A 26,479-nucleotide genomic window follows, 5' to 3' on the forward strand; every position below is an offset into this window, starting at 1 on the left:
ATCTCCCAACTCACATTGCTTTGACATTTCTCAACATGTAGCTGGCCTGCCATGGATTTTCCCACCTCGCCACCGGGTCCGCTTAAGAAGAAGAAATAAAAACTTCCTCAGACGTCTTGTACAAGAAAAAAGTTACCAAGAAATGAACAAATTGGCCTTTTGCCATCTCCTCCTGGTGGGCACTAAACCATTCCCACGCTGGGCTTGCTGGGAAGTACTCTGTCTCATCTCTGGTTTGGGAGACAAGACTTTGGAGAAGTGATGCTTGGGTGGGGAGAAACGGAGCAGGCACACTGAGTGATCCAAAGTAGCTGAGCAGCTCTCGGGATGTTGAGGCAGGAGGATGGCTTCAAATTGAGGCCTAGTCTGGGCTACACAGAAAGACAAATGTCTCCCCATCCACCCACCGAGGAAGAGAAACAGAAACAAGGGAGAGAGTACCCGGAGGACGAGCCCGCGGTTGGGGGTGGGGGCGGCGGAGGGGAGTCCGGGGTGGGCCCGCTGGACTCCGGCCTGGCCTCGGTGTGGCTGGCTCGAGGCGGCCCGGCTCCCCGCGAGGCTGCGGGCGGGCGGAGGCAGCCGAGGGGAGTGGCCTGGCCCGCGGACGTTCCCGGAAGGGCGCCGGCGGCTGCGGGGCTGCGGCGCGGGCCATGGCCAGGGCGCGGGGCTCGGCGAGCTGGCTGGCCGGCTTCCTGCTGCTGCCAGGTGAGGTCGGGCGGGCAGGGCCCCCGCGGGCAGCCCCCAGGCTTGGGAACTCGGAGGCGGGGCGTGCCCAAGTGGGCGCCCCGAAAGGGCGGTGTGCGGCGCCGGGGAAAGGAACCCCTCTCCTCGGCCGGCCACACACACACACACACACACACACGCTCCCATTGCCTGGATCGTGGGGTCCACACACATGCACACACACCAGCCCACAGCGGGGTCCACGGGGGACAGGCTGTGTAGACGATAAACTAAAGCGGGGTGCGGGGACAGCTGCTGACAGCCCCCGGGCACCCCGCGGTGGCTGTCCGGACCCGCGGGACACACCCCGCCGCAGCACCTTTCCTCTGCCGCGTCCTCTACAGGGCCAGCCCCCTTCCTCACGCCTTCCTCTTCCTCTTCACTCGTCCACACCCTGAAACCTGAAGTCTGTCCCTCTCCTCCCCAAAGAGCTTCTGGAGACTCTCAGCAGCGTGTGCCCGCCGGGCTTGGCAGCTGGTGCTGCGCTCTAGGGATTCCCCACGGGTTCTGCTCGGAGAGGGGGGTCCTCCTCCTGAGCCCAAGCTTTCTCCTTCCCCATCGCGGCTGCTCTGAGACAGCCCCGGGCAGCTTGCTGCTGAGTAATTACTGCCACACTGTTGGCAGTTGGGTGCTTCGTGGTTTAGGATTTTTTCTGTCTTCAGCCCAGAGTTGCCCTCTATGCGACCCCAGACTCACTCACCCAGAGGTCGCCCTGGCAACCTTGCATGAGTCTCCAGAGAGGATCAGGTCGGTTGCCGCTGGCTGGAGACTCTTGGTTCCCTGCTCTAGCTCCAACCAGGGCTCCAGCCAGAAAGTCTCAGCATTGTTGCTCTGACTAAAACCCAGCCTCCTCGACATAGCTAGTACTCCCCTACACACACACACACACACACACACACACACACACACACACACACACAACATTTGAAGATATGGATCTGGGAGACCCAGATATGGGATGTGGTCATTTTTTTGGTCTTTTTTGAGGAAAAACCAACATTGCCGTCCCCTCCCCCACCCACCCCCTATCTTCCCAGCTCTAGGAATGCTTCCGCCTCCTGAGAATGTCAGGATGAACTCAGTTAATTTCAAGAACATCCTACAATGGGATCCACCTGCTTTCCCCGAAGAGAACCTGACTTTCACAGCCCAGTATGAAAGGTAAGTCTGGTGGCTGTTTGCAGGAAGGTGGCCCTGGGCTGGGGCTCAGCAGGGAGGGAATCTGACTACGTCCGCCTGTGAGTCTGTGACCGCTGGGAAGCCGTCCTGTTAGCCCTGGCTGTCCTCAAACGCACGTGTCTGTGGACGGAAACAAGTGCTGCTGCTCTCTTCAGTTATACAGACAGCATTGTGAAAAGTCAACAAACAGTGTGCAGGCGGCAGCTGCCCAAAACGCCAGGTGTGCAGAACAGTCAGGAAGACACTTGCTTCCCACCACCCAGCCGCCACTGCAGGCCTTCTAGAACGTTCCGGGCCCTGGCCCCCTCCCCGCCCCCGCTGCAGGGCCCTCACTCGCCCTGGCTGTCTGCAAGTCCCTAGATCTGGTGAAGGGTACAGGCCAGCGTTCCCTTGACAGCCGTCCGCATTAGACACGGGCTGGCTGACAGGTGACACACCTGCAGCAGCAGAACCCCAAGCCCACCAGCTGGCACCCCTGGCTTCTCAGAACCGTGGGAAGACAGACAGGCCTCCAAGAGCGTGCCCTTCCAGGTCTGCGTAGCCCCGCCCTCTCTTGCATGCAGCCGTCATTTTACAAACACGGAAGGCTGCAAAGTTCAAGGAGTAGAAAGGATAGAGCGACCCTTGCCTACGTGTTGAGTTTTTCACTTTTTTCTTAGTTTGAAGTAATTTCATACAAATTGAACATTTCAAGTATAGAAATAAAAGCTAGAACACCTACATTGAGATTTATCAATTTTTAGTTTTTACTATATTTTTTCTTCCCTGAACTCTCTGTATTGATTTCTTTTCTTATTGCTATGACAAAAGGGATGTGAAGAAGGAAAGTTTTTTTTGGGTTTTTTTTTTTTTTTTTGGGGGGGGGGGGTGCCGTCAGCCCGCAGACAGAGCCCTCACTGATTTTGTCTCTCTGAAGCCATCCTGGTGGGGAGAGCACGGGACCAGCCACACACCCAGTCAGGGCGCAGACAGAAAGCTGGTACTCAACTCGCTCCCTGCTCTTTATTCAGCCTGATACCCCAGTTCATAAGAAAGTGCTGTTCCTATCCAGGCGTCCAGGATATGTTAAACCTTCCTGAAAACACTCCCAAAGGCCGGGGTGTTTCCATGCTGATTTTAAATTTCATCAGGTTGACATCGAAAATTGTCCACATGCACACATAGGCGTCAGGGTATGTCTCATAAAAACAGAATGCCCTTTCCCACTCGACATGGTGATCTCTGGTCCACAGTCTGTGACTGGTAACAGGTGGCACAGAGGGCCAGGCAGCAGAGCTGCCTGTAGTAAAGGCTGCTTTTGCAGAGGACTCGAGTGTGGTTCTGTGTGGGGTAGCACTCCAGCTCCTCGGATTCACGGCCTTTTTTCTGGCCTCCTGTGGCACATGCACACACACGTACACATAAATAAAAATAAAATAAACGTTTTTTAGAAAGGTGAGCGCGAGCCGAGACCTCGTGCACACACATTCGCTGCCCCTCCTAACTTAGCATAACTGGTTGACTCCAGCTCCTGCCCCTTCTCTTCCTGCCGTGGCAGTCTGGGCCTGTGAGTCAGAACCAACTTTCTGTCTTAAGTTGATTTTGTCAGAATATTTTGTCATAGCAACAGGAAAAGAAACCAAAATAGACAGCGAGGGTGTTCCAGGTGGCTCACACCTAGACGAGAAGGTGAGCTGAGAACCAGTCAGGCAGCTCCTTACTGACGGGAAGGCAGCTGGAGGAAGTGTTGTCTTAGGACAGTAGCTGCTTACAGCTCCTCGGGCCTCTGTGGGCGAAGGAATTCCCCGGTTACATCTGCCACCCTCTAGCTGTGCTGGCTGCTCTTGCTCTCATTATGAGGATGGATGGATTGTTTTCATAGGTTTTCCAGAATCCTCGCAATGTGAGCCAGTCTTCAAAGTCATCTTATTATTTTCTAGTTAATAGGTGTGTGTCAGCCTCTCATGAGTCAGAGCCTGGTGCTTTGAGAAACTCGCAATCCGGGCAGGAAGCCTCAGTCTGATGCATTGAACACTCGGCCCAGGGATTTGGAGCCCTGTGTGCTTATTGGGACAGTAAAGCCTTTGTTGCTAAGATACTGCTTTTTTGTTTAATTCACTTTTCCACAAATGACTTGACTGTGGAATGGACTGTATTTAAATGCCTTGTGGTTCCCCGGGGTTTATTAAGATCTCAGGAAACACACAATTCGAAAAATATTAATTTCCTGTGCATAGCATTTATCAAAATTAGAGAGCAGGAATATGCCAGGCACAGGGGTGCACACATGAAAACCCAGCATTCGGGGTGCTGAGGCAGGAGGATCTTAAATTAGAGGCCAGCCTGAGGATCTTAAATTAGAGGCCAGCCTGAGCAACAGGGGGAGACTCGGAAAACTGAAACAAAACAACGAAGGGAAGAAATAAGAACGCCTTTCTTTTGCCTTCACTATCCGCCATTCATCTTTGCTATCCCGGGGAATAAAGCAGCCGTCGGCCCACAGACAGAGCCCTCACTGATTTTGTCTCTCTGATTGTGTAGCTACAGGTATTTCCAAGATCGCTGCAAGAACACTGTCTCTACACAGTGTGACTTCTCCACCCTCTCTAAGTATGGTGTGTACACTCTGAGAGTCAGGACTGAGCTCGCAGATGAGCATTCGGACTGGGTGAACATCACCTTCTGCCCTGTAGAAGACAGTAAGCCATTTCTTTTCTATTTTGTTATATCATGGAGTCATCTTTCCTTGCTTTTGTCTATGAGGATGAGCCACCAGTAAGAATTCTTAGCAGGCCTACAGAAGAATGAAGCCCAGGATATAGCAAAGAACTGTGATCTTAAAGAAATTCATGGTTGAAGCCAGAAAAAAATATATATACATGTCATTAATAAAATAAACAAATATAAATTTGGTGACTTCACTACTCATTCATATGAGTGAGTTCGGGCCAGTGCTGTTAGTAAAGAGTCAGAAAGCTGTAACAGTTTTCCGGAAGGAAAGTCAATTAGGTTCAATTCCCAGCACCCACTCATCAGCTCACAACATACATAATTCCAGTCCTGTGGGGCTTGGCACCAGCTCTGGCCTCTTTGCATACCTGGTATACAGAGCATATATAAAGGCAAAGCACCATACACGTGAAATAAAAATAAAGATAAGTTTTAACATGTGACAAAGGAGGAGAGAGGTAGATGCAGAAAGACCACTTGCCTGGAGAAGGATGGAAGAGAGTAGCAGGCTGAGGGTGGAAACGGCTGAATAGGCCCTAGTAAGAGGTGAAGGGCTGTGAGGACCATGAGGCCCTGAGAATCAGGAACTGAGAACTAATTAAGCCACCATACAGCAACTGGAAGAATAGAGCAGATTAGAGGTTGCAAGCACATCAGAAACAAAGCTCACCTAACACCCTCCCAGGACCACCAGAGTGTTTAATGTTTAAAAAAGTTCATGGTAGTCAGGCTTCAAAAGAAAAAAAAAAAAAAAAAAAAAAAAACCTCTTCAGGGCTGTTGTTTTCTTGTAAACCCATCATAAATTGAAGATGTCATAAATCAATGTGCATTTGACACGCCTACCCTGCTGCACCCTTCTGATCCCATGACTGACAGGGAGGTGATGGCTCACAGCCATCTCCCTGCATTGAAAAAGAAATCAAACCACATGTCCTTAGCTTGAGGGAATACCACAATTCAAAGATCAAAGTTCAGTCTCTGTTTAATGTCAGTCTCTTTCACACCGGAAGTCAAGCCAATGTAAACTGGGGTCCGTTTGATATACAGGCTTCTGCTCCAATAATTTCTAGGTGGACCTGGCTGGTTCTAAATCCTACATTATGCCCCATCGAAGCCAGTTCCCAGTAGACTCAGATCAAGGACCGGGACCGTTGTTGAATAATGTATTAATTCAGGGGCTTTTTTAAAGATTTATTTATTTATTACGCATACAGTGTTCCGCCTGCATGTACACCTGCAGGCCAGAACTCATCGTAGATGGTTGTGAGCCACCATATGGTTGCTGGGAATTGAACTCAGGACCTCTGGAAGAACAGCCAGTGCTCTTAACCTCTGAGCCATCTCTCCAGCCTCATCAGGGGGCTTATTATTTATCTGGTCTAGCTTCCAAATGAAATACTCTGACTTAGTATGTGTATTAATAAGGTTTAAGCACAAAAACTGGGCAAATACGCCTTATACTAATCCTCTAGGCTAGGCTGGCTACTTCCCAGCCACACACCCCAAATTTTTTGCCAACACTGGTCCTGTCTGGGCTGCATCTGTTCCATCAGGCCATGTCTTTTCTCTCGCATGATCCCTACCTGAGACCCCCAAGCCCAGGAACAGAAGCTCTACCCACCTCTCTTCTGCCCAGTTACAGGCTGTCCAGCTTTTTTTCTTTTTCTTTAACTAACCAATCAGAGATATTTGGGGAGCAAAATTTTCACAACTTAAATTGGTGCATGTGAAAATGCACTTGCCAGGACTGCAACTAGATCTTGGGGGCCCGGAATTCAGCATTTGAATACGTAGAACACCAGACCAACTCCTAACACGTGACCCAAGGTTATGTGAAAGTGAGAGAGCAGAGATGCTGGCCAGGCCCCTGTGCTTAACAGCAGTCCCCCCACACCCCAAAAGTAACAGTGGTCAGAGAGGAAAACACAGGACATAACGCAGAGTGCTTTCCCAGACCTTTTGTTATTCCTCAAAATAACAGTGGTTATTTTGAGCACCTGCTGTGAGCTGGACATGTTCTCAGATGGGAGCCACAACAAGAGACAAGAACAAAGCCTTGCCTTCACGGAGTACACTGGACTCGTAGGAAGACTGACTGGGAGCTTAATAGGCAGAGGGGGACGATGGCCCTCAAAGCTGACAGCCAGCAGAAGGGAGAAATTCCACTCTCATCCACAGAGCCACAATACACAGGCGCCCGAAGAGTGACATTTGCATGGGGATGTAGATGGGATGAAGGATCTAGCTATATAAGTAGGTAGGGAAAGAAAACTTGTAAAATATAGATAGCTGTAGGTGATAGATATTTACAGATCTCTACAGATAATGGAAATATCATTTGTAGCTTTAATGCCAAAAAAAATAAAAAAGTTCAAGCCAGTAGAAGGCAGAAAACAAAGAGAGAGAGGAAGCTAATATAAAAAAATTAAAAACGGACTTTTTTCAGGCATGCTGTCGTGCCTGTAACAACAGCACTGGCAAGACTTAGGCAGGAAGACCACAAGTCTGAGGCTAGCCTGGACTTTGTACAGGGGCAACCAACCCCTGCCCAAAAAAAAGAGCCATTTTTACAAACAATGCAAAAACAATATAGTTGAAATCATCCTAAATATATTATATATTCACTGTGAACATAAGTAGATTAAATTTGATTAATAAAGAAAAAGGTTATTGGATCTTTTTAATAGGCAAAAAGAAAAAAAAAAAACATTGGTCTTCCTTAGACAATGTTGTAGCTGGTTTGTTGAGGATCGGTGTTGTTTTTCAGTCCATTGCTGTGCACATGTATGAGGAATTCGTGTTTAAGCACAGTGTGACAGTGTGATTTTTGATTGTCATTTTGGTGTGTTCTTGTGCTTAGCCACTATTGGACCTCCTGAGGTGCGCATAGAGTTTCTTGCTGATTCTTTACATATGCGCTTCTCAGCCCCGCACATTGAGAACGAGCCTGAGACGTGGACCATGAAGAACATTTACATCTCATGGACTTACAGGGCGCAATATTGGAAAAATGGGACCAATGAGAAGGTAAGCTTAGCTGTCCTGTGCATTTCAGATGTAGGCAGCCATGTTCTTTGCTCGGTTTAAGCCATGATAACAGAGAGGAAAGGTCGTCAGGGGCTGGGGGATTGGCTAAGTAAAGTGCTTGCTGTGCAGACATGAGAGCCAGTATTTCCCCAACACCCGAGTTAAAAGCCGGGCATGGCAATACACACTGTGATCACAGTGCTGAGAGATGGGGACAGGAGGGTCCGGGAGCTCACTGGCCTGCTCATTCAGTCCATTGGTGAGATCCAGATTCGGGGAGAGACCCTGTCTCAAAAATAAGGTGGGCAGAGACAGAGGAACACATACTCCATCCACACCTCCACTGCACATCCCCCTGTGTGCAGAGACCCATGGCCAGCCAGAGTCTTGCGAAGTGGCAGCACCTGCTGTCCAGAGAGTCTGAAGCCTGGTCCTCTACCAGCCAAAAGCTTCTGGACTCCCCTCTCTCAAAGAGAAGATATAGAACAGACTCTCAGGATAAAGTCCACTCAGCAGATTTGCCATCCTTGAGCTGAAGCTGAAGGAGAAGCAGGGCTTGTCAGCGTTTGGCTGGGGGAAGTTGGGGTGAGCTGCCACATGACAGCTGGGTGGCCAGTTTCCCATCGGGAGCCCCCCACACACCACAAGCCAGTCACCCCACAGTGACAGCAGCTCCCAGCTCCCAAGATGTTTAAGAATGCTGTCTTTTTTTTTTAACCCTTCCTATCCAATTTTCCCTGTTGCTCTCTTCTTTAGAGAGCAATTATTTTAAAAGAAAAATTTATTACATTTATTTCTTTATACCAAAGGGCACACCACAGCTCTGGAGATCAGGTCTCTGGAGACCTTTACAGAATGAGTCATTTTGCCAGCTCTCTTTTGAAATCAATGCTTGAAGCTAAGAGGTCTGGTTGGAGTATTGCCTCTGTCACCATGTTGCTCTGGCCACATCTATGACCTTAGCTTCCTCAAGAGTGAACACAAGAACCCGCTTCACTCACGAAACAGGAAGAGTAGTCCAGTTCGCTGAACTGCTGGGGGATTTGCTGACGAAAGCCACACTTTCCCACTATCTGGAACAATATGAAGATCCCTTCTCATTATTTGCAGATATTCATGCATTTTTGGTCAAACTTAGTGCTCCTGAGCGGAATGCCATTTGTGGTCCTAAACTGACATGTGCTGTATAAATTAATTATATTAAATTTGTTCATCAGTTCCTTCCCAAAAGTCTGAGAGGAAGATCACTCATGTTCATTGTCTTAGGATAATACAATCACACACACACACACACACACACACACACACACACACACACACACTGGAGAGCCAAACCCAAATCTCAAGTTAATTTTTTCACCAAAAAAAAAAACCCTCCCACTGAGTGGGGCTATGTCATGGTCTGTTCCCACTGCTGTAATAAAATGGATAGTTTATGAATGATAACTCTAGAGGCAGAGGGGTCCAAGGTCAAGGCACAGCCTCAGGTCCAGAGTCTTGTGAAGACTAGCCCACTTCCCTCCTAAGGTGATGCCGCTCCTGACGCCATGTGCTTAGATCACTCAGGTGAAGGCAAAAGGTGGCAGTAAGCTCCCTGGCACCGCTTTTGTAAGACCATTAATGGCATTCATGAGGGCTCTTGCCAGTGGCCTCTTGAAGACCCCAACTTAAAAAAAAAAGTTTTTAAAAAATTTAATCCCTTCATTTTGCTGAAGCATATCATTAATTATGATGTCCTTGCATTTGAATTCAAATGGCATTAGTCAGAGGCTTCAGCCAGCAGGGAGGAAGGCAGGGGTGCCCTGAAGAGAATAAGAGCCTGGGAGTTGGAGCCCACCTAGGCACACACATGGGGAACCCCAAACAGCCAGGAGAGCAAACATGCACCACACCTGGTGGTCAGGGAAGAAGGCACACTGAATCTCACCGTCCACGGCTCTTGTTAACTTGCTGAGATTCCTAATTAGGTAGCTTCAGCCACAGAAATGCCTTGTCTAACATGTCTGGAGCCTGAGAGTTGAAGAACAACAGCACATCTTCAGGGATAATCTCCTGAAGATGTGGGATTCACTCCATACTTCTCCCTGCACCCCGTCAGGCTTGCTGGCGATTGTTTGGCTTCAAAGAGCGCCCTCAGACCTTGGCCATTTTCTTTTTATTATTTTTTTTAACAATTTATGCACTTTGTATCCCAGTTGTAGCCCCCTCCCTCTTCTTCACCTGATCCCTTCCTCCCTCTCACTTACCCTCCCAAAGGCAATATGCAGCAAGCCAATAACAACAACAAAAAAACCTAAATGGAAAGAAACTTAAATCAATCCCACTGAAATCAGTGATAAGGCAAGGCTGCCCACTCTCTCCATATCTCCTCAAAAGAGTACTTGAAGTTCTAGCTAGAGCAATAAGACAACTAAAGGAGATCAAGGGAATATAAATTGTAAAGGAAGAAGTTAGAGTATCACTATTGCAGATGATATGATAGTATATATGAGTAACCCCAAAAATTCTACCAGAGAATTTCTACAGCTGATAAATACCTTCAGCAAAGTGGCTGGATACAAAATTAAAAACAAACAAACAAACAAACAAACAACAACAACAACAAAAAACAGTAGCCCTGCTGCATACAAAAGGCAAATGGGCTGAGAAAGAAATTAGGGAAACAACACCCTTCACAATAGCCACAAAAGACATAAAGTACCTTGGTGTAACTCTAACCAAGCAAGTGAAAGACTTGTATGAAAAAAACTTCAAGTCTCTGAAAAAAGAAATTGAAGAAGACAGAAAGATCTCCCATGCTCATGGATCAGTAGGATTAACATAGTAAAAATGGCCATCCTACCAAAACCTACAGATTCAATGCAAACCCCACCCAATTCTTTACAGAACTTGAAAGAACACTGCGTGGCACTGTCATAGAAACAGACTCGAGGATCAATGGAATTGAATAGAAGACCCAGAATTAAACCCACACATCTAAGGATACCCGATTTTTTAAAAAGAAGCCAACACCATACAATGGAAAAAAGATAGTATCTTCAACAAATGGTGTTGGTCTAACTGGATCTCTACATGTAGAAAAATGCAAATAGACCCATATTTATCACCCTGCACAAAAGTTAAGTCCAAGTGGATCAAAGACCTCAACATAAAACCAACACACTTTTCTAAATATGTTAGAAAAGTGGGAGAGAGCCTTGAACTCATTGACACAGGAGACAACTTCCTGAACAGAACACCAACAGCACAGGCTCTAAGATCAACAATCAATAAATGGAACCTCACGAAACTGAAAGTTTCTGTACAGCAAAGGACACTGTTGTCAGAACAAAGTGACAGCCTACAGACTTGGCCATTTTATTTGCACGGCTTTCTCCCTGGGTTCCTATCTGTATGTCCAAATTTATAGTCTTTTAAAAAATATTATATTTAAAGATTTATTTTAGTGTGTGTGTGTGTGTGTGTGTGTGTGTGTTCGGATTAAATGCATGCACCACCATGCCCAAAAATAAATTTAAATTTTAAAGAGCCTTCCCCCAAAATAAGGTCATATTTATAGGTACAAATACATACAGTTTTGTGGGATGCAGTTCAACCCATTAATGGTGCGCTCTCTCTCTCTCTCTCTCTCTCTCTCTCTCTCTCAGTGTATTCATTAGTGAACAGCACTGTGGAAACCCTCATGAGGGCATGGCCCACCACTTGTACAGGGCTGAGACTGGAGATTATTTAGCCCTCAGCCATCAGGATCAGCTGCTCCTCTGCTGCTGTGTCTTCAGTTTGTCTGTATTCATCTTGGCAAAGCACCATTTTTTGATCTGTGGAACTTAAACTTGGTCCTATAGAGAGTGTCAGCCACATGTGCTCTCCTTTGCAGCGTACATGATGACCTGACCAGCATGAATCCTGACCAGTGTGCCCTGAGGCACCCCAAAGGCACCTCACCTGTGTGGAACCTAGAGTAGGGATAATATGACAGAAAGGGAATGAATAGCATAGATAGTCATAGAGGGGAGCAATCTGTACAGGCAGCAGGATGCACACACACCACCACCACCACCACCACCAGGGACCTGCTGTTTGTAGGCACTGCGCACTGGGCCCCATGAGGAAAGGAGCCTGGCTGTCTTGTTTGGCTGTGGTAGTTTTTTTAAAGGGGAGTGTGATGGTTTAGATGTCTCCCATGCTCCAGGATGGAGGCAATGAGATAGTTTGGCGGCCTCGCAGTTGGTCTTGTCCCAGCCTTAGGATGCAGCATGTGTGGAGAGCTGGAAGGTATTCTAGCCAGTGGCTCTTCCTGAGGAGTCTGGAGCACAGTTGTGTAGCATGAAGGAACGGGGAATAAAGGAGAGATGACGTCCTTTCACACTGCTGTGTCCCCCTTGTAGGTTCAAGTCACTTCTCCATATGACTTTGAGGTCGTCAGAGGCCTGGAGCCATGGACAACTTACTGCGTTCAAGTTCAAGGGTTTCTTCAAGGCCAGAACAGAACCGGAGAATGGAGCAAACCTGTGTGTGAGCGGGCGACCAGTGACGGTGAGTAACTGCCTTCTCAGGGCTGCGTGGCCCCTGCCGTGGGTCCTGCATATGTGGCAGTCAGCTCAAACTCTACCACAGGGCAGAAATCAGCCTCAGCCTCCTCAGCATGGTCCCCCAGACCGGTCTGCTTCAGGCTGAAAAATGAGATGACCCATTCTTAAGAACCCGGCTCAGCTAGTTCAGTGGGCTGGAGTCTGTCTCCACGAATCCAGCTTTCATGCTCGGTTGCCCTTTCAGCTCGATGAAATAGGTTAAGTGGTTCTCATATGAACACCTAGCAGAGACTGAGCCCTCCCATCTTATCTTTCCTTCCCTGCATTTCTAGTTTGGGGGACATATAATGACTGGGAGGGGGAACGTGGAAAACGTATCAGTGACTTCAGCTGATGCCATTACGGATTGAAGTAAATATGAACCCGGGGCACAGTGGCATCTAGCAGGGTGCTCTCCACACTGTTTATTAACAGATCAGTGGTTCAGAGTGTGTTTCAGTGATGGGGGGGCTTTCTTAGCATATGTGGCCCTGGATTCTACCCCAGCATGCTTGAGAACACACATCCTGCATGATGAAGGAGGAGGAGAGAAGTAGGAGAAGAAGGAAAAGGAAGGGAGGATAGGAGAGGAAAGAAGAACAGAGGAGAGGATCGCAGAGGAGAGGAGGAGAGAACAGAGGAGGGGAGAGCAGAGCAGAGGAGAGGAGGGGAGAGGAGAGTAGAGAAGAGGAGGGGAAAGGAGGGGAGAGGAAAGGAGGGGAGAGCAGAGCAGAGGAGAGGAGGGAGAGTAGAGAAGAGGAGGGGGAGGAGGGAAGAGGAGGTAGGGAAAGGGAGGGGAAAAGAGAGAAGGGGAGAGGAGAGGAGGGGAGAAGAGAGGAGGGGAGAGGAGGTAGGGGAAGGGAGGAGAAAAGGAGGGGAGAGGAGAGGAGGATTAAAACAAAACAAGCAGAGGAAGGAAGGGTGGGGCATGGAACCGTGCTCCTTAGCCTGGGGGCCACCTATACGCAGATGCATGGTGACACCTACCAGGTGGACATATATGGCCCAACACCTGTCAAGAATCGCAGCAATCTGAGTGCATGGGAGACGGGACACCTGCAGAGCCAACGGTGTTGTGAAATCTGATGTGAGGGACACAATTTGATCTAAAAGAAAAGTACTTAAAGCCTGGTGTGGTGGCTCAAGCCTGTAATTTCAATACTTGTGAGGCTGAGGCAGGAGAATCACCATGAGGCCAGGCTGGACTGTGTGGTAAGTTTTTGGCCAACCTAGGCCACAGAGTAAGACTCTTGTCTCCTGACTAGACCCAAACGTTCTTATTTTAAAAACGAGAAATAGGAAAGCTATTTGGCAAATGCCTAATTAACAAGTTTTTCTTTTTAGATTTAATTTAAATACTATAAATTTCAGAGTGAGCACTCTAGGGATCTAGAAAAGGAAGGCCCTAAGTTTCCTTCTATTGCCCAAAGTCACTCAGCTAAGGAAGGATAAAGACATAACTGAACACAGGCCCTTAAAAACCCAGGTTACGTTCCCTTTAAATCATTGCCTACAAATTAATTCCGAAGGTAGACTGAGGTGCCCCAACCCTTAAAATAAAAAGTGGTCTGCCATGGCACTGTCCGATAGGTCTGCAGCCAGGGGAGGAACTTCAGGCCATAGCATGGCTTGGTAAGTTGCCCTGCAACTCACTCCTTAGAAAGCACTCTCTCACCATCACCCCCGGCACTCTTCTAGAGAAATAGCAAAAGTGCCACCACCCGCCAGGCATGTCTCTGGAGTGACAGTTCTAGAATATTTGGGTTTTTAAAAAAACACAAAAATAGCCAGACGTGGTGGAACACGCCTGTAATCCCAGCACTCAGGGAGGCAGAGGCAGGCAGATCTCTGGGACTCGGTAGACCAGCTTGGTCTACTTAGTGAGTTCAAGACAGCCAAGGCTACACAGAGACATTCGGACTTTAAAACCAATGTATATTATATGTTATATATTATATGTTATATGTTATATGTTATATATTATATATTATATATTATATATTATATATCATATATCATATATCATATATCATATATCATATATTATATGTCTTTGACCATCATTAACTGAGTGACCCTGGGAATAGAAGGAACCTTGGAGTCTTCTTCTTTTTTTTTTTTCATCTCTAGGATGCTCACACTGAAAACCTTTTATAATATTTAAATATTATATATATATATATATATATATATGTATGTATGTATGCACACACACACATATGTATTGAGAATGTGTGTTTGTTTTAATCTCAGGTGTGGGGATATGGGGCTACTTCACACTGTCCATAGAAGCTGCCTGTGACTTGCCTCATGCTCTAGCGGAGGAATGGGTTTGCCAGCTGCAGATAGTTTTCGAAATTGTGTGATGTTTGGAATTCTGGGAACTTTTCAGAGGGTGTATAAATGCCAGGGCCCGAGAAGCAGCGTTGGGGGTGGTCATGGCGGCAGTCTGCGGTTTGTTAGGAGCTGTGCTCAAAGAAGAAGCAAAAGGAAATAAATTAGATTCAGGGACCTCTCCCCCCTATCCTTTCTCTCCTATCTAGTGATAGGGATGAAACCAGGGTGGGAGAAGAAGAACTCACAAAGTCGCAAAGGCTAGCTACCTGCCCTTATCTAAAACACCAGGAAACCAGCTGTGTTGTCCACCACCCTGACCTGAGAGATCCCAGCAACACTGATTCTTCCTGCCATGCTAGAGTAGGCGCTTGTGTGGTGGGTGAGTAGGAGCCTAAAGCTTTCTTGGGAACCAGGCTGGCCTCTCATTGTCAGAGTCCGCCTAGGGGCTGCTCCAGCCAGCTCTCTGGGCCTGCCACTTATCAGGACACATCCAAGCAGCCTCTTCTAAGACACGAAAGGGACAGAGGGCTGTGCAGCTGAAACAAGATCCCAGGAACTGGGATAAAGTTCTTCCAATCAGCAAGGCAGGACAGTCAGGAAATTGGTGTGTGAGGAATGCTAACACAAGGAGATTGGGAGGGAAGGAGAGAGAGAGGGAGGGAGGGAGTTGTGACAGTTTCTTCCTAGTCTCTCACCCATACAAATACTCCATCTGTCTATCTGTCCATCCATCCATCCATTTACCCACGAACAGTTAAAGAGCGGGGCACCATGACAAGTTGACTCAAGTAGCAGCAGAGCCTATGGTCAGTGGAATGCCAGGACCGGCATACTGATCAGGGTTCTCTGTTCTGATGTGACATTTGGCCTTCTCCGCACAAGTTTCTTTTCAGATGACTGGCTCTTCCCAAGGGTGCGTTCTCTCAGCCCCATCAGGTGCCATCCACCCTTGGTCATGAAGGTGGTGCTGTGGACAACGGGTGGGTGGAGGAGTGGCCAGGTCAGCAGGAGAAGGACCTGTTGTGAGTGAGGGGAGCTGGGGCCATAGCTGACCAGGTGACCTGGATGCTCCCACAGAAACCAAGCAGGTTGGTTAAAGAGGAAATGCTGGATTTTATTCGGTGACTACCTACCTCAAATGGGAAGGAGCTGAATGTCTGAAAGGGAGAAAGTGGAGAGAGAAGGAGCCAGAATAAGCAGAGTCAGGGGAGTAGAAGATGAGTAAACTGAGTTCAGTGCCATTACCACTCTCCCTCTGCCAGCTGAGTTACCAAAACCTGCTGATCTATGGAGACAGCCTTCCTGTCGGCTTCACAGAGAGGTTACTGGGCCCTGTGGAAGATACTTCTGGGTCACAGTACCATGGGTGTGTCCAGATGGCCAGAGAGGGGCTCAGGTGAACAGGCCTTTCTGGAAAAGCTCACGGTAAGTAACCAGAGAAATGTGTTGGCAGCAACACAGTCTGCAGGCTCTGGTCAGAACCTCCAGGAAACATGGCCCAGGGGCAAGGCATCAGTGATGGTCACTCAGGTCCCTAGGCCCAAGGATTTGTGTGTGCTCCTTGCTGTAAAGCTGGCTCTGCTTCTCATTACCAAACATAGGTGCCCAGGCCTGTGCCTCCCCTGTGCCCTGTTCTCAGTGTCAAAGCGCAAGGCCTAGAGCAGGCAGCTCCGCCCCTCTACAGACAGGCAGGTGGACTGGGGTCCTTGCCTGCCATTCTTCCCTGTGCCATCATCCCTGCCGGAAACCACACTGCAAAGAGGATTCAGGAACGGGGTGGAACTCAAGGAAGACACCGAGGACCTCCCTCCAGCCAGCCGCCGTGCTCCTGGGCCACTGTGACCGGATGGGCCTGGTTGAAGGGATTGTTTTGGATCACAGTGGGTGCATGAACCCTGTGACTCAACCTGTGTGTGTGCACAAGCCAAGAGTCTGACCGGCCCCATTGTCCCCAGCAGAAATGACTCCTTCCTGGATGGTGGCCGCTGTCCTCATAACCTCCGTCTTTGTGGTCGTCCTCTTTCTCCTTGGCTGCTTTGGCTTGCTGTGGTTCATTTACAAGAAGGCCAAGTACACCTTCCGCTCTGGGACGTCTCTTCCACAGCACCTGAAGGAGGTAGGTTGGGTGGAATGAGGAGAGACTTCTCTAAGGTCAAGGCCGTCCAGTGCCTGGCAGCATGTTCTTCAAGAGTATGTACAAGTCCCTGCACTGCCCATTCCCATGCGCCAAGGAAGCCACAACCCCACCCCAACCCCACCCTGGACCTGGCTATCGCCTTCTCCACTGTCCAGAGCATCAAGTCCTTGGGTTAAAAGGTAATGGTTCTAGCAGAAGAGAGAGAGCCGAATTTAGTACAGAGATGGGAAAGAACACTCCACACTGAACGCTGGTGAAGGGACAGTCAAGGGAGGGAGAGGTGTGGTATGTTTCCGGTTTGGGAATATGATGGTGATTGATGCTCTGGGGTGTGTATCGTGGATGCGGGGGGAGGGGGGGCAACGGGGAAGGATGTTTTCTGAAGGTTTTGAGAGAAGCGGGAATGTATCCAGCTGAAGACTGTAAGTCTTCTTATTTACACACTAAGAGCCGGAGCACACGCGCACAGGCTGAGGTGCAGCCTGGGGGCTTGCTCCCACGATAGGATCCGCATATACCATGCCCTCCTCCCCCTAAAGCAATGCTGGCCTTCCACATCTGGTCATGACACTGTGTCTACTGATGGGGTCACTGCATGAACAGAGACAGGACAGATACAGTGGGCTGAGCCTGCCGGTGTGTAGCTGCCTGGCGTCCCCGGACCTCAGTAAGGGCAGGACGGGCCTGGCAGCCTCACGGGTTTGGCTGAGTGGGAGGGTCGGCTGGGTGCTCTCTCTGTCTCTCTGAGCTAGCAGGTTTTCACCCCAGCATCTGGCTCCCGAGTCTTTAGTGGTAAAATCGAACATTTGGGATTTTGTTTAAAAACGCAACCACTCTCCAGTTGGACTCATGATGCAGGGCACATGTAAACTGAACTCCGGAAGCCGGATAGAGCTCCCCAGCATGGTGCTGCTGGGCCAGTACCTGTTTCAGTTTTGCAGTAATTTATGAAACCCAGAACACCTGAAATACCACCGTTTCAATATTCAACCAATATGCAACCCAATGTTTTTAAGTTATTAAGATATTTTACATTTTTTCATACAAAACCTTCAACATCACGTGTCTGTTTCACAACATACCTCTGTTCTAACCAGCCACATGTTAAGCGGCTAGTAGCCACAAGCAGCTTGGGGCCACTGTACTGGAGATTACGAGGTTAAAGGTCACAGAGGGGCTGGTGAGCTTGGCCCAAGACACATGAGAGACATCACGTGTAGGCTCATGACACATTTATCCACGGCCTGTGCATCACCCCCTCGTATCCCTACACACCTGCTTCCCAGAGGAAATGGCAGCCAGGAGTGTGCCTCAGCTAAGGGTCAGGCTAAGCAGCCATCTTGTTTCTTAGGAAGATAGGAGTGACAGTGAGCGTTCTGTAGAGAAACTGCCAGTGCTTGTCCTGCCTCTTTAAATTGTGGTACTCTACATGTATGTGTGTGTGTATACACATACATACTGTGCTGGGGGTAGAACGCAAGGTTTTGTGTGTGCTAAGCAGTCAGTGCACCAACTGAGCTGCATCCCCAGGCCCTCCTTGTCGTTTTTTTATGGCTAGCGTATTTCACTTAACATAATGTCTTCAGTGCTCTTCCATGTTGTAGAATGTGTCAGAATTTTTTTCTTTAAAAATATTAGTGTGTGTGTGTGCATGTGTACATTCGTGTGTATGTGTGTGTGCTTGTGTGTGAGTGACAGTGTCTGCAATGCCACTGTGGGGGAGAGGGGCGGCCAGAGGACAACCTTTCAGGAGTTAGCTCTGTCCTCCTGCCTTGGGGTTGGGGGATCACACTTGGGTAATCAGGTGTGCGTGGGGAGCACCTCTCCCTGCTGAGCCATTTTGCCGGACCAGCATCTTCTTTTTTAAAAAAACAGAATAATATTCCACTGAAGTGTCAGCACATTTGTGCACTTATCCTTGTCCTGCTGTCCGGCCGCTGTTAGCAATGCTCCTGACACGAAGTGTGATCCTCTTCAGCTGCCTGCTCACTTCCCGTGAGACTGTTCCTGTGCGTGGATTATCGTGTGATAATTCCTTTTCAAGGAGGCACCATAACATTACTGTTGCATTTTTCTACCCTTAAAAGTTTTGCATAAAATCCTTGTCAGCCCAGAAAAGGGGAGAACAGGGTGGTTTGAGTAACAGCCCTCTCATTTCCCTGCAGTTTCTGGGCCCCTCCCATCACAGCACACTTCTGCTCTTCTCCTTCCCTCTCACTGAGGAGCCTGAAGTGTTTGACAAACTGAGTGTCGTCACGGAAGCCATAGAAGACAGCAAGCAGATTCCTGCCGACAGCTGTGCCCTGGGGACCCTGTGTGAGCCAGGACATCAGGAGCTGGAGCCCACGGATAAAAGCCCCGCGCCTGCGCTCAGTGACCCCTTGCTGCTCAGGTCGGCCTCAGAAGTGTGATCAGAAAACTCCAAGCCTTGGGCTTCCTGAAGCTGGCCTGGTAGAGACAACCAGAGAGCCAGGACCAGAGACTGCAGCCGCAGAGTTCTCCGCTTGGGAGTTCACTGCTTTATGGAGACTTTGATAATGAGGGCCGAGGGTGCAGCCCGGCGGACTGAGCGCACCAGGCACACAATGAGGTACGAGCTTTGATCCCCTGCACCTCAGAAGCAGGGTGGGTGGTGCTGTCTGCCTAGAAGCCCCACACTTGGGAGGTAGAGGCAGGAGGGTCAGAGGCTCAAGGGACACAGGGAGTTCAGGGCCAAGCTGGACGAAAGACCCTGTCTAGAGAGAGAGAGACTTTAATAATTATTTTTTTAATGACCACTGAATGTAATTTGAGCCCTTTGCACTTACTAAAATAAAAGCCAATTTAAATTCTGAGAAGCAGAAGTGTTTTAAATAGGGAGAAAAAGTGGAAACACCATAAAATCATAAGAATGCCCGTAAATCATCCTCATCACAAAGTGGCCCCTCCCCACGCACTCCCCATGCTGGACACACGTGAACATTTCAGATACTCAAGGATCAAAGAAATTTCCTTTCCTGCCTGCGTGTTTTGTATTATTGGTGGTGTTCTGTAAATATTCTATATTTGTATATTGTGTTAGCTAGCTTTCCGCTGTTGTAAAAAATACCTGACATAAACAATTTACAAGAAAGAAGAGTGGGGTGTTTTTTGTTTTGTTTTGTTTTGTTTTGTTTTTGTCTGGTTGCACTGCTCCCAACAGCACCACAAGCTGGCCACTACTGTCCCCTAGCTCACTGCTTAGCATATGGGATTTGGGGACATCGCCGATGTATGCCATACAAGAATTAATAAAACTGCTCTAGTGTAATTGTTAAAATCTGCATGAGAAAGGCTCCTCTTTGTCCCTGTCCACGAAGCTAGTGCTTGTCAAGGCTGAGTTCCTAGTCTCGTGTGCTGAGACGCCTCCACGAACAGAAAAGCTCTGCACTTTGTTCAGAACTTTGCTAGCCGTTGGCTCTCAGTCTGGCCTGTCTGTGAAGTGAAAAGGGCACGAGGGTTAAAGACACAACCGTAAAGAGTGACTGCCCCGGGGTCAGCCCATAATAGACAGCAGCACTTCATAACCAACCGTCTTCACCAGGAAAGCCGATCCCGAGGCTGAGCAGGGGCTGGCTCAGATGTGTGCACTTGCCTCCGACAAGGGAAGCCTGACCACCACCGACAACCCTAGGTGTCTGTGGTCAGGCCATGACCAACAGCAACATGGGAAGGGAAGAGTTTATTTGGCTCACAGCAGGTGACAGTCCATCATTAGGGGAGCCAGGGCAGGAGTCTGAAGGCTTGTCCACAGATGGGGGCATTTTCTCTGGCATTCTGCCAGATGACTCTAGTTTGCATCAAGTTGACAAAAAAGAAACCAACACACACTCACACACGCACGCACACACACTGTGTTAAAAACAAAAACCAAAAAGAGAGCCTGTTTTAAGAGCCAGTCTCTCAGAAGAAGCCAGTGGGCTCCGCTCTTGGCTGGGCCGCCCTGCCCTGCTGATCTGCCAGTGATTAGCCCGCCTCTGGCTCTCTATTCCAGGGACCCAAAGCTGTTCCTCTCAAAAAGCCACAATGTCCATCTCAAAAGGAATAAAAGAGAGTTTATTTCTTGAGCTAAAATATTAGTAACCAGGGCTCAAGATAGAGTTCTCTCCACATATGTGTGGGAGCCGTTTCATGGAAATTTTGATGTAACAGAACAAAGAAAGCTACAAATCAATACATTTAAAAACGCAAAGGGGACCCTCACCCGTGGGTCACTCTTGCTGTCTGATAGTGCTCGTAGCCTTTCTGTTGGTGGAAAACAGGGTTTTGTTAAGACAGTGTACTCCACGATTTTATCTGCATGTCGGGATGTTAGGCCTGACACACTTGTGGACAAGGAATGGCTGCTGGGGGCAAAAACAGCCCGAGAGAAATTGTAATTAGACTGTCAGCCTGGAGCACTCCATAATCAGAAGAAGTTTTACTCAGCCTTCGTAGGGAGCCTCCTTTCAGGAGGCTAGAGCAGGGGGGGGATTCAGAAACCCCTGTCCCGGCTGACCTACAGCCCTAGGGACCGTGAGCACAACACTTTGGCAGGTTCCTGACCGCCAGAGATACTTTCATGTTCAGAAAGGTCTAGCAGAGAGCTGGGAGGGGTGGGTACTGCATGCCTGTAGTCCCAGCACCCAGAGGCAGGAAAGCATGGCAAGTCCAAGACCAGCCTGAATTACATAGCAAGACTTTGCCTCAAAGAAATGTCCAGTGGACGTAGTAGCACATGTCTGTAACCTCAACTCTCAGAAGGGAGAAGCGAAAGGACCAGAAGTTAAGGCCAGCCTTGACTATACATCAGGTGTTCAAGTCCAGCCTGGGCTACATGAGACACTGTCAAGAAGAGGAAGAGGAAGAAAGGAGGGAAGGAAAAAGAGCAGGAAGAGAGGAAGGAAATGCGGAGCAAAGGAAGAAGGAAGGGAGGGAGGAAGAGAGGAAGGAAGGAAGGAAATGTTAGATTCAAAGTAACCCGGATGGTGACAATGTCCTAAACAGAAACATTTGACCTTCCCTATTATCTTGATTCTACCAAGTTCCAGTTTGAGGAAGTAAATGGACAGTCACATCACAGAAGAAATCAGATGACAGTACGGAGTCATTTTTAATTCCTTCCCAACAGAATCATCATTTCCCCACGTACAAAATATTCTTTATGATAGGGGTAGAAACAAAAGGCAAAACCCATCAGAAGACAGATTCTGTAGGGTTTATGGTTGCAACACATCTCTGTTCTCAGTCACAGTCAGAGATGGAGATGGGGCTGCTGTGGGCGTTATAGTAATATTTTCCATGTGTTTCCGCTGGGAGAATGCAAACGTTCTTCAGGGTCTTCCCCATGCCAGCTAACAGTGCTATGGAACACCTTGAAGATGCATTTAAGCAGACAGCATAGGCTCTTAAAGTACTGGGACTTAAATCACAAATCCCATCTGTTTCCCACAATTGAGATTTTCTATACAGTTTCCATAGCTCGTTAGCCTCTGCACTGTTGGCTGGTGCCCCTTCACGACCCAGACTCCATCTTATCAACACTCTAACAGTCCTTTCTGGAATCACAGGCCCTTGCCCACCTCTGAGTTTGGGAATAGGTCCATATGTTTGCCTAGTGTCTTTAACCCATTCCTATAACATCTCTTTTCTTTAGAGGAATTTCTCTTTCCCTCTCCTTAAAATAGTATTCCCTCTATATGCCCTGGTTTTGAAAGTAAATCTTTCCCTAATTAATGTCTTTCATTTGCAGGGAAATCACCTCATACTAAAGTTCTCAATACATAGGCCTTACTGAAGTAAGGCCTCTTTTTGGCTTGGCCAATTTTGGTGACTTCACCATCAATACTATAACCACTAGTGACTGATAGCTTTGTACAGCTATCATAAAAAGGGTCAACCCAAGCCCCTTGGAGACCCCATACAAGAGTCAAAAAAGCAGAAATTACTCAAGGTAGCTACAAGTCTGGGTATGCCATCGGGCTTGTCAGGGCTGTGCAGGATCCACAGCGATTTTACTCAGGTCTGCCATCTCACTAATGAATGTGAGTCCATGTGGCTCACTGCATGGTGAGGCCCCTTACTGTAAGGGGTAACAGGGAGCCTACAGGAAGAGCATCATCCCGAGTGTCTGACCAGACGGACAGCTAACTCCTCAGGGAACACTTTCCCTCAGGGCTGCAAGCAGGGACATCTCTGCAACATTCAGATCCACCTGCAGTGCCCTGGCGCTTCTGCGCAGCTCGCCTCCCCATGTCATAAGGAAGGGGTGTTTCCTCCGGCAGGGAACACATTCAGCACGCCCCATGCAGAACCTCTGCCAGTGCCACTGAAGGAATAGTCTTGCCAGTGAGAGCAAGGGCAAGCAAGCAAAGAGCTTTCCTCTTCTGTGCCCCTTCTATAGGTGGAAGAAGAAGGTGTGGCCCAGATTTGAGGTGGATCTTCCCACCACAAAAGATCTGGATTAAAGGTGAGTCTTCCCACTTCAAATGATTTAATTTAAAAAAAAAAAAAAATCTCACAGGTTGTGCCCAGCTGCTTGGATTTTAGTTAATTCCAGATGAAGTTAAGCTGACAACCAAGAAGAGCCATCACAGAAGCCATACAGATTTCCACACATCCTCACTGGTCACTGCCCTAACTAGTGGGCCCACATGTAGCCTAAGATGCCCATCGGGCTTATCTTCTTGGGGTCTGTGCATTGTATCCCTGAGATGAAGCCTGCTTGATCATGGTGGATGATGTGGATGATGTGTTCTTGAATTCGGTTTGCAAGTATCTTACTGAGTATTTTTGCATCAATGTTCATAAGGGAGATTGGTCTGAAATTTTCTTTGTTGAGTCTTTGTGTGGTGTAGGTATCAGGGTGACTGTGGCTTCTGTTTCTATTTTGTGGAATAGTTTGAAGAGTATTGGTATTAGCTCTTCTTTGAAAGTCTGGACTGTGGCTTCATAGAATGAGTTTGGTAATATTCCTTCTGTTTCTATTTGGTGGAATATTTTGAGAACTATTGGTGTTAGCTTTTCTTTGAAAGTCTGGTAGAATTCTGTGCTAAAACCATCTGGCCCTAGCCTTTTTTTTTTTTGGAAACTTTTGATGGCAGCTTCTATTTCTTTAGGGGTTATAGGGCTGTTTAAACTATTTACTTGCTCTTGATTTATCTTTGATAAATCAAATACAGGCTTTTGAGGTAAGACCTAATGATTCTTTGGATTTCCTCAGTATCTGTTGTTATAGCACCCTTTTCATTTCTGATTTTGTTAATTTGGGTTCTGTCTTTCTATCTTTTAGTTAGTTTGGTTAGGGGTTTGTCTATTTTGTTGATTTTTCCCAAAGACCCAACTCTTGGTTTCATTGATTCTTTGTATTACTCTCTTTGTTTCTAATTTATTGATTTCAGCCCTGATTTTGATTATTTCCTGCCATCTACTCCTCTTGGGTGTATTTGCTTCTCTTTTTTCTAAAGCTTTCAGGTGATTTGTTAAGTTGCTAATATGGGATCTCTCTACTTTCTTTATGAAGGAACTTGGTGCTATGAACTTTCCTCTGAGCACTGCTTTCATGGTGTCCCATAAGTTTGGGTAAGTTGTGCCCTCATTTTCATTGAATTCTAGGAAGTCTTTAATTTGTTTCTTTATTTCTTTCCTCACCCAGTGATCATTAAGCAGGGAGTTGTTCAGTTTCCATGAGTGTGTAGGCTTTTTGTTGTTTCTGATGCTGTTGAGGTCTAGCTTTAACCCATGGTGATCTGATAAACAATGGGTTAATTCAATTTTCATGTATCGGTTGAAGTTTTCTTTGGACTATATGGTCAGTTTTGGAGAAGGTTCCATGTGGTGCTGAGAAAAAAGTATATTCTCTTGTGTTTGGATGAAATGTTCTATTAGGTCCATTTGATTCACTACCTCTGTTGGCTTCTTTATTTATTTAGCTTCTGTCTTGATGATCTGTCCATTGGGGAGAGTGGAGTGTTGAAGTCTCCCACTATTAATGTGCTGAGATGGATGTGTGATTTAAACTTTAATAATGTTTCTTTTAAGAATGCAGGTGACCTTGTATTTGAGGCATAGATTGAGGCAGGACTGTGATGTCCTCTTGGTGGATTTTTTTCTTTGATGAGAATGAAGCGTCCTTCGCTATCTCTTTTGGTTAATTTTGGTTGAAAGTCTATTTTATTAGATATTAGAATGTCTACTCCAGCTTGCTTCTTGAGTCCACTTGCTTAGAAAACCTTTTTCCAGCCCTTTACTGTGAGGTAGTGTCTATGTTGCTGAATGCAGCAGAATGTTGAATACTGTTTCTGCAGCCATTCTGTTAGCCTGTCTTTTTATTGGAGAGTTGAATCCATTCATGTTGGTAGATATTAGTAGTGACCAATGATTGTTAGCTCCTTTTATTGTGGAGTTGATGGTGATAGTATGTTTGTGTGCTTGTTTTCTTTTGGTTTTACTGTTGTGTTTTCTTGGGTATAGTTGACCTCGTTGAGTTGGAGTTCTCCTTCTAGTATCTTCTGTGGGGCTGGGTGAGTGCATAGATATTGTTTATTTGGTTTTGTCATAGAATATCTTTGTTTTCTCCCTCTGTGGTGATTGGAAGTTATGCTGGGTATAACAGTCTGAGTTGCCATCTGTGGTCTCTTAGTATCTGCATGACTTATGCCCAGGCCCTTCTGGCTTTCATAGTTTATGTTGAGAAGTCAGGTGTGATTCTGATAGGTCTACTTGGCCTTTTTCCCTTGCTGCTTTTAATATTTTTTCTTTGTTCTGTATATTTAGTATTTTGATTATTATGTGGCAGGAGGAATTTCTTTTCTGGTCTGGCCTGTTTGGTGTTCTGTAAGCCTCTTTTTAAATTTATTTAATTTTATTTTATATGCATTAGTGTGAAGGTGTCAGATCCCTTGGGATTGGGGCTACAAATAGTTGTGAGCTGCCATGTGGGTGCTGGGAATTGAACCCAGGTCCTTTGGAAGAGCAGACAGTGCTCTTAACCACTGAGCCATCTCTCCAGCCCCCTGTAAGCTTCTTGTATGTTTAAGGGCATCTCTTTCTTTAGAATTTCTTAAAAATATTTTCTGGACCTTGGAGCCTGGAATCTTCTTTTTTGTCTGTTTCTGTTATTGTTAGATTTTTCTCTTTTCATGGTATCCTTGATTTCTTAGATGTTTTGTATCAGGGACTTTTCTGTTTTAATGTTTTATTTGGGAGATATGTTTCTTAGAGACTATAAAATAATGCCTTATGAGAAGTGGGGAGCAGGGAGTCAGAATTCAGTGAACAGTTTGGTGGATTTTTAGAAAATGATTTTGTGGGTGACTGTGTGAGATGTGTGCATAAATGGGGGCGCTCACCTTTGGGAGCACCTGTGGAGGATAAAGGGGGTCTCTGCCCTCCCAGTCTATCACTTGCTGTCTTATTCCCTTGAGACAGAAGCTCTCACTGAACCTAGAGCTAGGCTTGATCCAGCAAAGCCCATGGTCCTCCTGTCCTTCACCCCCACGGTGTTGTGGTCCCAGGCCCATGTGGCCATACCTGGATATCTTTCTCTGTCCGGGGAATTTGGCAGCAGAGCCTCATGCAGCAAACCCTCGTACCTCTGAGCCCTCTCCCCAGACCCAGCTTAGGATTTTAAAGTTATTTTCAAGCAGATTGAGAAGGTTTCTCGTTTTTAGTATTTCTCGTTTTTAGTGCTTGGTATATTCTTGTGTGAAATGTCTCCCAAGGCTCCTGTGTTTCAACACTTGGGTGTTGAAACAGATGATGGTGCAGTTTGGGAGGCTGGAGAGCTCTGTCAGAGTT

The 26,479-nt window shown here is 47.3% G+C and overlaps 1 protein-coding gene across 3 annotated transcripts; it reads left to right on the forward strand.

The window, feature by feature from the left end:
* The first annotated feature begins 607 nt into the window (after nt 1-607).
* On the forward strand, nt 608-19,801 carry Il10rb (interleukin 10 receptor subunit beta). Of its 3 annotated transcripts, XM_055614861.1 has the most exons (8): nt 608-705; nt 1,761-1,884; nt 4,423-4,580; nt 7,473-7,639; nt 12,028-12,175; nt 15,810-15,972; nt 16,506-16,663; nt 18,850-18,985. In XM_055614861.1, the coding sequence occupies exons 1-8, from the start codon at nt 651-653 to the stop codon at nt 18,903-18,905; spliced, it is 1,029 nt and encodes a 342-aa protein (XP_055470836.1). In that variant the 5' UTR covers nt 608-650; the 3' UTR covers nt 18,906-18,985. The 3 variants fall into 3 exon arrangements, with proteins under 3 accessions (XP_055470836.1, XP_055470835.1, XP_055470837.1); XM_055614860.1 differs by lacking the exon at nt 15,810-15,972 and having other exon boundaries at nt 18,850-19,801; XM_055614862.1 differs by lacking the exon at nt 15,810-15,972 and having other exon boundaries at nt 7,539-7,639; nt 18,850-19,801.
* Nucleotides 19,802-26,479: the final 6,678 nt, after the last annotated feature.

This window comes from Psammomys obesus, unplaced genomic scaffold (assembly GCF_907164565.1).
Source record: "Psammomys obesus unplaced genomic scaffold, mPsaObe1.curated_primary_1811, whole genome shotgun sequence".
Lineage (NCBI taxonomy): Eukaryota > Metazoa > Chordata > Mammalia > Rodentia > Muridae > Psammomys > Psammomys obesus.

What these genes read in the sequence shown, in the direction of transcription:
- Il10rb (XM_055614860.1), top strand. Translation starts at nt 651, where the DNA reads ATGGCCAGGGCGCGGGGCTCGGCGAGCTGGCTGGCCGGCTTCCTGCTG. An exon ending in TTCACAGCCCAGTATGAAAG is followed by an intron (nt 1,885 to 4,422) that starts GTAAGTCTGGTG and finishes CTGATTGTGTAG; the next exon opens with CTACAGGTATTTCCAAGATC. An exon ending in TGAGCGGGCGACCAGTGACG is followed by an intron (nt 12,176 to 16,505) that starts GTGAGTAACTGC and finishes TGTCCCCAGCAG; the next exon opens with AAATGACTCCTTCCTGGATG.